This window comes from Ursus arctos, chromosome X (assembly GCF_023065955.2).
Source record: "Ursus arctos isolate Adak ecotype North America chromosome X, UrsArc2.0, whole genome shotgun sequence".
Classification (NCBI taxonomy): domain Eukaryota; kingdom Metazoa; phylum Chordata; class Mammalia; order Carnivora; family Ursidae; genus Ursus; species Ursus arctos.
This window is the reverse complement of record NC_079873.1, coordinates 78,599,446-78,611,897: the sequence shown is the minus strand read 5'-3', so window position 1 is coordinate 78,611,897 and position 12,452 is coordinate 78,599,446. Positions and strand designations below refer to the sequence as shown.

Genomic DNA, 12,452 nt, shown 5'->3' with positions numbered 1-12,452 from the left:
AACCCTGGGCAAGTCACTTTACCTCTCTCAGCATGTTTCTTGAACCTGCAAAATAGGGGTGGTAAAATTTCTCTTACTAAGCTTGTGAGAATTAAAAGAAATGAAATACGTGACAGTGCTGAGTACATCCTCAGACCCCATAGTTCAAAGATTTAGAGTTAGTAAAGAGAGACAATCAGGGGGCTCTGTGATAACTGTGGTTCGAACCATTTGAATTTAAATTTGAGAAAATAGCTTTTTGTGGGCTTATGAAGTTCTATTCAGTGTAGAAAATATACAAAAATACGAGAAAATCACATTCCGTTATAATTCTGTCACTTGTAGGTAACCATCATTTAACTTCTGTTTTGCTAATATGATTCCAGTATGCTTTCTGCATACGCATGTGCACACACACACACACACACTTTAACAAAAGATAATCGTATACATTGTTTTATACTTGTTTTTTCATACAAGAGCATATTCTGGACACCTGTCCTATCATTACACTTTTTTATTTTTCTGTAATATTTTAATGGCAATAAAGCATTATGTAATGTTAGATCATTTTTTTATTAACAAATATTTATTGAGAACTTCCAATACTTCAGAGCTTGGATGGTTATAAAGATTAAATTATACATATACAAACTATACATATTGATAAATAACACAATGTCCTTATCTTCACAAAACTCTGCAAATAATGCAGGCAGTAAAAATACATTGCAAAATAAATTTTATGATATTAAAAAGCAAACGTAGATAAGTTTACACATTGTATAATTAGAAAATGTTTGCTACTAACCTACAATTAAAAAGTTGGCACTTTATAAAATGAAATTGATATTTAAAGCATTGCCAATTCTAGTACTTTGAAAGGTTATACATTTTCAGAAAGACTGAGTTTTTAAAAATATTTTACAGAATTCTGAACCTTTGAGAAGCTGTTCTGCTCTGGGAAAATTTGGGGAGAGCAAAGCTAGATTTCCGAAGAGTCAGGTTTGCTGTTCACTGTATTATGAAATAAGTACTTTTAAAATGTATGGATTTCAAAAACATTTTTGAAAAGCAGTATGGTTTTAATAAGAATAGAAAATGGGCTGTACATGTCTCTCAAAATTCCATTTCTTATCAATTTAATTCTAGATTCTATAGGTTACCATTTTTTTCTTTTTTTCAAGTTTTTATTTAATTCCGGTTAGTTAACATACAGTGCAATATTAGTTTTAGGTGTACAATACAGTGATTCAACACTTCCATACAACACCTGGTGCTCATCACAAGTGTGCTCCTCAACCCCCATTACCTATTTAACCCATCCCTGACCCACCTCCCCTCTGGTAACCATCACTTTGTTTTCTATAGTTGAGTCTGTTTCTTGGTTTGCCTTCCTCTCTCTTTTTTTTCCACTTTGCTCATTTGTTTCTTAAATTCCACATGTGAGTGAAATGATATGGTATTTGTTTTTCTGTGACTAACTTATTTCACTTAGCATTATACTCTCTAGCTCCATCCATGTCATTGCAGATGGCAAGATTTCATTCTTTTCTATGGCTGAGTAAAATTCCATTGTGTGTGTTATCCATTCATCAGTTGTTGGACATTTGAGCTTGTTCCATAATTTGGCTATTGTTAATAATGTAGCATATTTTTAAATTTAAATTTCAGTGCCATCTGTGAGTTTGGTGCTTATACTTATTAAATCATCAAAACTATTTATAACTTTCCATATATTTTAAAGCATTTCCATACAAATACTCTATTTGAAAAGGTGATTTTTTTCCTCTTTAGTATACAGCTTGGTTAATACTCTCAGACTATCTCAGTATATAGTATTTATTGCACATCTAAAATAAAACGGTACTGTAGAAGTTTTGAATTTTTCTTAAGTTACTTAAATTCCAGTTAGTTAACATACAGCATAATATTAGTTTTAGGTGTACAATACAGTGATTCAACACTTCCATACAACACCTGGTGCTCGTCACAAGTGCACTCTTTAATTCCCATCACCTGTTTCACCCATCTCCCCACTCACCTCCCCTCTGGTAACCATCTGTTTTTTCTCTATAGTTAAGAGTCTGTTTCTTGGTTTGCCTCTGTCTCTCTTTCTTTTCCCCTTTGCTAGTTTGTTTTGTTTCTTAAATTCCACATATGAGTAAAATCATATGGTATTTGTCTTTCTCTGGCTTATTTTCCTTAGCATTATACTCTCCCTCTCTCGCTCCATCCATGTCATTGCAAATGGCAAGATTTCATTCTTTTTTTTTTAAAGTTTTTATTTATTTGTCAGAGAGAGAGGGAGGGAGGGAGGGTGGGAGGGAGAGGGCCAGCACAAGCAGGGGAAGCGGCAGGCAGAGCAGGCAGAAGGAGAAGCAGACTCCCCACTGAGCAAGGAGCCTGATGCAAGACTCAATCTCAAGACCCTGGGATCATGACCTGAGCCAAAAGCAGACGCTTAACCAACTGAGCCACCCAGGCATCCCATATTTCATTCTTTTTGATGGCTGAGTAATATTCAATTGTATGTATATACCACTTCTTCTTTATCCATTCATTGGTCAGTGGACACTTGGGCTGTTTCCGTAATTTGGCTATTGTAGATAATGCTGCTATAAACATCGGTGTGCATGCATCCCTTTGAATTAGTATTTTTGTATTCTTTGGGTAAATACCTAGTAGTGCAATTGCTGAATCATAGGGTAGTTTTACTTTTAATTCTCTGAGAAACCTCCATACTGTTTTCCAGAGTGGCTGCACCGGTTTGCATTCCCACCATCAGTGCAAGAGTATTTGCCTTTCTCCACATCCTTGCCAATACCTGTTTTTTCTTGTCTTGTTGATTTGTTGTTTCTTGTCTTGTTGACACATTCTGACAGGTGTAAGGTAATATCACATTGTAGTTTTGATTTGTATTTCCCTGATGATGAGTGATGTTGAGCATCTTTTCGTGTGTCTGTTGGCCATCTGGATGTCTTCTTTGGAACAATGTCTATTCATGTCTTCTGCCCATTTTTTAACTGAATTATTCATTTTTTGGGTGTTGAGTTTGGTAAGTTCTTTATATATTTTGGATACTAACCCTTTCTCAGATATGTTGTTTGCAGATATCTTCTCCCATTCTGTAGGTTACCTTTTTGTTGTGTTGATTGTTTCCTTCACTGTGCAGAAGCTTTTTATTTTGATGAAGTCCCAATAGTGTATTTTTGCTTTTGTTTCCCTTGCCTCAGGAGACATATCTAGAAGGAGGTTGCTACGGCCGATGTCAAAGAGGTTACTACCTGTGTTCTCCTCTAGCATTTTTATGGTTTTAGTTCTCATATTTAGGTCTTTAATCCATTTTGGATTAATTGTTGGGTATGATGTAAGAAAGTGGTTCAGTTTCATTCTTTTCCATGTTGTGGTCCAGTTTTCCCAAAAGGACTCCACCAAAAAATTGCTAGTACTGATAAACAAATTGAGTAACGTCTCCAGGATACATAATCAACTTACAAAAATCTGTTACATTTATATACACCAATAATGAAGCAGCAGAACGTGAAGTTAAGGAATCAATCCCATTTACAATTGCACCAAAACCAATAAGATACCTAGGAATAAACCTAACCAAAGAGGGGAAAGACCTATACTCTGAAAACTATAAAACACTGATGAAAGGAATTAAAGAGGGACAAAGAAATGGAAAGACAGGGGCGCCTGGGTGGCACAGCGGTTAAGCGTCTGCCTTCAGCTCAGGGCGTTATGGGATCAAGCCCCACATCAGGCTCCTCTGCTATGAGCCTGCTTCTTCCTCTCCCACTCCCCTGCTGTGTTCCCTCTCTCGCTGGCTGTCTCTATCTCTGTCGAATAAATAAACAAAATCTTTAAAAAAAAAAAAAGAAATGGAAAGACATTCCATGCTCATGGATTGGAAGAACAAATATTGTTAAAATGTCTATACTACCCAAATCAGTCTACACATTTAATGTAATCCTTATTAAAATACCATCAGCATTTTTCACAGAGCTAGAACAAACAATCCAAAATTTATATGGAACCACAAAACACCTGGAATAGTGAAAGCAACCTTGAAACAGAAAAGCAAAGCTGGAGGCATCACAATTCTGGACTTTAAGCTCTATTACAAAGCTGTAGTGATCAAAACAGTATGGCACTGGCACAAAAATAGACACATAGATCAGTGGAATGGATTAGAAGACCTAAAAATGAACCCACAACCATAGGGTCAATTAATCTTTGACAAAGAAGTTTTGAGTTTTAATGATGTTGTGCTTATTAATATTTCCATTTGTATTTATACTCATATATTTAAGCAACTATTTTTGCACTTTTGCCATATAGATATTTCCTTCTAATACCTTTAAAAGTTCTGTTTCTCATGTTAAAGTATTTACTCCATCTAGTATTGAATTTTGCATATGGAGGGTGTTTATGACATTTTTTCATACAGATATCCAGGTGTCCCAGCACTGTATATTTCACAGTCCATTCTTGCTACATTGATTTGTAGTGGCACTTATGTCATATACTAAATTTCATATATATTTTTGTTTTGAAGCTATTATTCTATATTATTGTATTGCTTTGTTTGCCTTTCTGTACAATAGTTTCACCTCGTTACTATAGCTTTAAAAGGAAGATATGTGGCAGTGAAATTTTACATGAAAAAAATCATCATAAAGTTAAAAGACAAACCACATATTGAATGGTAATTTATAATAAGAGATAGGACCATATATATAAAATTTTACCTCTTTTAAAAAGGAGATCTGAAAGAAAGATAGCAAAATGTTAACATCTGTTAAAAATGGGTGGTGGGTATTGGCTTCAGCTATATTAGTTTCTATACTTTTCTGTAAGATGGATATATTTCATAATTTAAGATTCTATGGATAGTGATTGTATCACAGCATGTGCTCAGGGATGTTAGTTTCCCTTCTACCTACATCAGCATTTTTGTTATTCTTACATATTTTGTTACACATCTTTTAGAGATTTTTCTCATATGCTTAACCTAGAAGGATTAAAATCTTCACATAAAAGCATTTGAGAGGTAGGCGTTGCAGGGCTCATATGACAGTTCCATGACATTGGGAACCTAGGCATTTTCTGTTCTGCTGAGCTAGCTTTTGTCCTCAAGATCCCTTATAGTCCCAGATGACTGTTGGAATTGTGACCTTTCCATCTTAATTCCAGAAACAGAAGGGAAGAAGGTTAAAAGGGCTCATCCTTCAGCCTGTTAAGGAGATTTCCCAGAAGTTCCAACCAATAGTTCAGATTATATCTTATTGGCCAGAATCTAGTCACATGGTTACATTTTGCTTAAAGGGAGGCTGAAACATGTAGTCTTTTAGCTGGGTATATTGCCCAAGACATGTAACTAAGAAGAAATTTGATATTAGGAAGCAACCAGGAGTCTCTGTCAAAACCAAGAACATAAAAGTTATTGACCTCTAAATTATAACATTACTTTCATTTTAACTGAGATTTCAAGATTTGAAAAAGCATGTGAAGCTCTTTCAGAAACTTGGTACACACCGCATATATTACAACTCACACGTGCTATCCTCAAATTCAAAGAGGTGTAAACTCAGTGTGCCTCTGTTATTGAATAAACAAAGTCATATTATATCTTTTTTCAGAGTGAAAAACATGCTCAAAATGTTAGGTTTTATTTTCAAATGCATGGGGATCAAAATGAAGTGCCTGGTAAGAAAATGAAGATGGATGTTAGGAATTTTGAGGTAAGTGACTTATATTGATGTCGTAATTCTAAACTTTGAGTTATCAAATCATTCCAACAAGATTATGCTTATTTCAGGTCCATAGGAGTGAAGTAGCGGACAGAAACAAATTTTGTGATCTCTGCAACATGATATTTAGCTCCCCAGTTGTTGCTCAGTCTCACTATGTGGGAAAAGTCCATGCTAAAAAACTGAAGCAATTAATGGAGGAGCATGATCAGGTATCTCCATCAGGATTTCAGCCAGAGATGGGTAAGATTACATTCACCTCTTCAGCTTCAATACAGGGGCTCCTTATCATTTTTTTCCCAAGTTTGCTATCCATTTTTTTTATTGGAGAGACTCCCACTCTGGAGTAATAACTTGATTCTTCTCCTGCCCAGTTAATTTCTTTCTGTGTCTTTGTTGCTTAACATGGAAATTATAATCCTAGCTGAACTTTAAGAAATGTTATGACCTTTCCGTTTTAGTTTAAGTATAAATGAAAGCAGGTAATTTGCTATGCTGCTATAAAGAAACAACAAAAAGCAGCCTGAGCTCTCCATTTTTTAATCAAATCATCAAATCTTACTTAGCTCCTTCTTCTTTCCCTTGCCATCTATCTCATTTCTTCTTCTTTAGTACTTTCTAGAACATTATCTCACATGTGCGTTCACACCAGTATTTTCACGTAATATAGTTATGCTGTAACATTTTCTGACTATAACTATAAGCAAAAAAAAAAATAAGTTATGGATTCTCCTTCTACCCTGATAGTTCATTTCTTTCTTCTTATAAATATAAAGTACCACCAACATCATCATTCAGTAATGGGTACTTATTTTATTCTAGATCCCAAAGAAACAGAGAACTATAAAACATTGTCTCTTTCCTCCTTCCAGTGATATTGAGTCACCAGCACATGAGAAATCTCACCTAAAGATCTCACTTCTGGCCTAGGGTGGCAGAGTACACCCTGGAAAACCAAACTTGTGCTTTGAAAATTTTGTGTGCTAGAAGAAAAAAATGAGATGATTAATCCTCTGGAATAAATAATTTACCGCATTCTCACTAGCTTCAACACTTTAGGAATAAGGCATGCCTAGTATGGAAAATTTACGAACATTAATTTCCAACTCATATTGTAGGCCTCATCCAAGCTTAAAACATACTGTTTTCTTAATAATGATGAGCACTGGGTGTTATACGCAACTAATGAATCATTGAACACTACATCAAAAACTAATGATGTACTATACAGTGGCTAACTGAACATAATGAAAAATCAATAAAAAAGAATACTATGAATAATAATACTATGAATAATAATATAAATAACTATGAATAATAATGCTATGAGTAATAAAATAAAATGATTAAATCAGAGTTATTTTTAAACTTATTCTAGTCTCCATAATTTTTGTATATTTGTTTTTCTTCCTGTCATCTAAAGAGGGTTAGAGTCAGTATGGCCTACAATAAGAAAGCATCTTGTAAAGTCTTATTTTCAGTCCCCCAAACTCATCAATTTGAGCTCAGGTAGGATACTAAATGTAAGAGCTCTAAAATAACTATAATTGTGGAAACATAATTTTATAGCCTTAAACAACTGCATAAATTTTATTTTGATACAAACACCACAAATCTGGACTGGCCAGACTCCAACTTAGAAGTTGGTACTATCTGTTTTACCCTAATTTTAAGAACCATCCTAAGCTCTCATGCTTTCATCGATTTTTCCAATGAATATAATTAGCCAATGCCTGATGCTGAATATTCTTTCCTGTACCTTTGTTGAAGAAACTTGTTGACAGACTCTATTCGAATTTCTATTCTCACAGAAGGAAATTCTTTTTAACCTGAATACCTTTATCCAACAGCCCTGTGTGGAAAAAAGTCCAAAGATAGCAGTTTTCAAAGAATTCTGAATTCCCCTGATACTTTGTAATGAATGCAGCTCTAATAGCTGAATATATGTTGATCACTTCTCATTACAACTATTTCAGCAGGTGTGCCTCTTACTACTTCTGCAGAATCAACTTTTCTGAAGCCCCTTGCTGTCAAGCTTCCTCCAGGTGGGATTAAAGACAAGACTATGCCTTCCTCTTCCAGCAGTGCTTTGGATTTGAATAATCCAAACAAGTATTGCAAGCTCTGTCCTGCTTCCTTTAATAGTCCATTAATGGCCCAACAACATTATGTTGGGAAAAAACACAAAAGAAATGAAGCTAGGAAGAAATTTGTAGACAACATAAGAGAGAAACCTCTTCCAGCAAAATCAGATGCAAATGGTAAACAGTAAAAATATCCCAAAACTCTTTCATAGGAAGTTTATATTTTATAAAACATACTGGCTTATGTATATATCATTTTGCTGTAGGTTGATAGTACTGATGGGATTATAGAATTTTAGATGAGTAAAGACTTCAGAGTCCACCTAGTTCTGTCTGTTGGTTTTCTAGAAAATGAGACTCAGAAAAGTTTAGATGATGTTTATTAATCATAGAATCAAATATGGTATTCCCATGGTTCCATGGTATATCATAGGTACATAAGGAAGTATTTTTAATTAGTGTCATGTGGTTATATTATTCAGTCACTAAGTATGGCTTAAGTGTCTCTAGAGTGCTAGGCTAGTTATTGTTGGGAATACAAATGAGGATATACCATTTTCCCTGAAGGAGCAAGTGTGTAAACTAGTTGGGTTAATAGCACTTCATTGCAAGAGGCTACAGACATGAATTTTTGTGTACATATTTTTGGTAACTAGAGGAGTGAAACATCATGGTTCAGAAAACCTTCATAGAGGAAGTATATGATTTAGATTGCTAGAAGTGGGAAGGAGAGAGAATTAACAAAGGAGCTAGAAAGAGTGGCAAGAATTCAGGCACAATAAAGATTCTGATCCTGACTGGAATAATCCACTTGCTCTTCTAACCATATTTTTTTTCATTTTTTCCCCCACAGGCACCTTCTCACTACTAGTGTATTTTATTCCTTTTTCATATTCTTTCTTCCACCCACTTCTTTTCCTCCACTCACTGTTATTTTTCAATTCTTTTCTTCCTAGACCTCTCTGCTTCATGTGAAAATGTTCATTACTCCCACCTTGAAGCCCTGTTCTTTGTCATATGTAACTCCTTATGCTCTGGTTCTTCTTCTGTGTTTCTGTTTCTTTTCTGTTTTCTTTGGGGGCTCTTTTTTTAAATTCATTACCTAAATGTAGGTGTTCCTGTGGCTCCATTCTTGACCTTACTACAAACATGATCTAAGCTGTTCCCCTGATTTCATCTCTTATCTGTATGCTTATGACCTTTCTGTCAAGCTTTGGACTCATATATCCAACTGGCAGCTACTGCTTTACCTGGATACCTCATATCCATTTCAATTCCACTCCATCATTCAGAGTAGAAACCTGTAGTTAACTGTGAATCCCCCAACACTACCTTCTTCACTTTTTATATCTAATGAAACACTAAGCCATGACTGTTTTACCTATTCCCTTATCTTCAGCCCTACTCTTCCCATACTTGGTCAGGCCCTCAACATCTTTCCTAGAGCTTTGCTACTCAAAGTGTGGTTTTTGGCCAGCATCATCAGCATCACTTGGGAGCTTGTTAGAAAAAAGAATCTCAGGCCTCACTGCAGACCTACTGAATCAGAAACTGCATTTTGACAAGATCCCTAGGTGATTTGTACTCACAATAAATTTTGAGAAGCACTGTTCTAGAATATTGCCGCAGCCTCCTAACTACTCTCCCGGCCATCAGTTTTGTCTCTCCAAATCTGCCCTCAATTTAAGCACTAGAGTGTTTCACGTAAAGTGCACATCTTTCTATGTCATTCCCTACTTTAAAATCCTTACTTGTTTCTCCTTTTTCTGAGGATAAAAATCTAAGCTTCATAGCTCTTTACCATCTTTCCCTGCCTACCTTCTCCAGGCTTATCCCCTGCTACTTCCTGCCATGATCTGTATAGGTCAGAACCTACAAACTGCTTATGGTTTCCAGAAACCATTACCCTATTTCTTGTCTCTGTGCCCTTTTTCATGCTGCCATTTTACCTGGAACATCTCCATGTTTCTCCTCTTTATCTAATTCCTACTTATTCTTTAACATACTACTTCCCGGGAAGCCTTTTCACTTCCTTCAAGACATCTTCTGTTTTTCCTTAGCCTGCATGTCTAATTTTCTCTCTGTGTGTCTTTATCTCCCACTAGAATATGTAAGTTCTTTGAGGGAGGGGTTACACCTAACTCATATGTATTTCCAGTGCTAGAGATAGAAACTGGTACAGAGTAGGCCTACCTCAATAGCAATTAGTTTAATATAGAATCAGTGAACTACTAATCTTGATGTATTGAGTGCTAACCCTGCATTTATACTATCTAAGTTTCCTAATTAATGTAATTCAACATATCCCAAAAAGTTACATAGAGATCTGTGTTTTTATCTAGGAATTTGAAGAATGTTGATTTAGGCAAGTGTAGAAATAAAAGTGGTAGGGCTTCTGAAAGTAGTAGATGTTTGGAGAAATAAGAAACTTTAACTTGTTAGGCTATTTTCCTATTGCTGGGGTGAGGATATCTGAAATAAGGGGCCGGCATTAGGTAAAATTGGAACTGAGTCAACTATGAGAAGTGTGTATACTCTAGTCACTTCTAAAGGGAGAGTCATGTGAGCATTCTGAAGTTTCAAGGTTATTAGAATACGAGAAGGAGGATTTTGGTGAAATTTTCGTCTGGCCAGGGAGGGAGTGCGGACCATTAGCATAACAGAGCTCAAAGAACAAATTTTCAGCCCTGCTTTTGACTGTTCCATTTTAAGAACAGTAAACATTTGGGGATTAAAAAATAGCTGGAGAATTTAAATTAACTAATGAGAATTTCAATGAACAGAACAGAGAATCCCATATTATAAGCGAGCAAGTGGTAAGACAGAAACAATTTGATATATGACAACTTAACTATTTCATTCATCACCCCATTTTCTCCCTTCTTTCTGTCTCTGCCTTTTTTCCATCTGTTTTGTTTATATATGTTCCTGCTATACCTAATCCCTGTCTGTCTTCATCATTCTCACTGCTTTCTTCATGTCCCTCATCCAGCCCAGATCTTATTAGCACAGGAATGGCTACCATAACGATATGGAACTAAAGTATGTATGTATTTTTTATTTATTGTATTTGTTTTGTTTATCTTACTAATTTCTAGCCTCATTATTGCACTTAGATATTTCACCTTCACCTGTAACTCAACATACCTAAAATTGAATTAATAAACTTCTCTAAAACCAACTTGAATTTCCCAAGATTCCTGTCTTTGCCAGTTGTACCACTATTTATTAGTCACCTACATTTGAATCTTTGAGGGCGTCTTCAACTACTTAATTTTCCTATATCCTGTCCATCAGCAAGTCTTATCAAGTCTTATTAGAACTATTTTTCCTTTCCATTACATTTCCACTACCATCACTTCACACTTCAATGCTTTAACAACCTTCTGGAAGGCTTTACATGTACCTCATTGTTATTCTCTCACTCCTTAGTAGCAAGATTTCAACCCTGGATCAATTCCACAGTCACCTTTTCTACTTTTACATTCAGGATACTGAGTGATGCTATGGAAAATTATGTAAAGCTAGAGATCAGGTATCTCAACAGAGTCTTGGGATCCAATCTCTGTGGATTTGTAGTCCTATTTAATCCTTTACCTTTTCCTTCACTTTCCTCTCACAATGATTTTAAACCCACACCACTCTCCAGGACTCTCTTCCACTCTTCTACACTTCCCCTTCTCACACCCTTCAGGTAAACTTATCTCCCACATTCAATCAGTCACCAAGTTTTGACATTTTTTAAAATTTTGCCAGTTTTAATGGTATATTTCACCAATCTCCCTGCTCTTCTCTATCCCTATGGTGTTCTAGCTCATGCCCTCCTTATCTCTTGGCTCGTCTAGTTATTTCATACATGTGGTCTCCTTACTTTGAGGCTTGTTCCTCTCAAATTTATCCTCCATACTGCAGCTAGAGGAGAGACTTCTCCCTCACACAGCTGACCATGTCACTTACTACTTAAAGCATTTCAAGTTTTCCCAATACACAGGATAAAAAGTCTAGGCTCCTTGGCATAACATATACATCTCTCTGATCTGACACCCTTTTGCCTCTCCTGTCTTGTCCTGTTATATTTTATTTTACAACAGTTCCAAATTTTAAGTTCTTACAAACACTTCTATGCTTATATCATGCTAGTCCCTCTCCATACAATACTGTTCTCAACTCTTTTTATCAAGTTAACTATTGTTCATCCTTCCAAGTTTAACTAAGTCATCATCTCTTCCAGTAACCTTCTTCAGACCATACTGTGCTAAGTGCCTCTGCTTCTTTGAGCTCCCATACCCCTTAAGCATACCTTATACCTTTTACCAAATGAGATTGAAATCGTTTGTTTATATAACTGTTTCTCACTTGGATTTGTAAGCAACTTGCCCATTCTTTTCATCTTGTACCCCTGGAATCTAGAATGATGCTTAGTGCCACATACGTGCTTAGAGTTTGTTGAACAGATTATTTGAAGTCAACACATGCTCATTTCTGTCTCTCCCATATGTGATACTGTTTCATCCCCTGGAATGCCTTATCTGCCTTCCTTACAATTCAAATCCTTCTTGTCTTCCAAGATCCATCATAACTTCCCTCACTGCTCTAGCTGCTGGTATTCTCCCCATCCTTTGATTCCTCA

The 12,452-nt window shown here is 35.8% G+C and overlaps 1 protein-coding gene across 10 annotated transcripts in view; it reads left to right on the top strand.

Moving 5' to 3' along the window:
- The window catches only part of ZMAT1 (zinc finger matrin-type 1), a 35,989-nt gene that overhangs the window by 16,488 nt on the left and 7,049 nt on the right, over positions 1 to 12,452 (top strand). Inside the window, exons 3-6 of one of the 10 annotated variants that reach the window (XM_057313251.1) lie at positions 910 to 984; positions 5,628 to 5,729; positions 5,807 to 5,981; positions 7,715 to 7,999. In XM_057313251.1, coding sequence (XP_057169234.1) covers positions 910 to 984; positions 5,628 to 5,729; positions 5,807 to 5,981; positions 7,715 to 7,999 — 637 coding nt within the window. Of the gene's footprint in view, positions 1 to 909; positions 985 to 5,627; positions 5,730 to 5,806; positions 5,982 to 7,714; positions 8,000 to 8,804; positions 10,869 to 12,452 lie in introns of those variants that run through there. The other 9 variants (XM_057313252.1, XM_044380819.3, XM_048213706.2 and 6 more) reach the window with 9 other exon arrangements.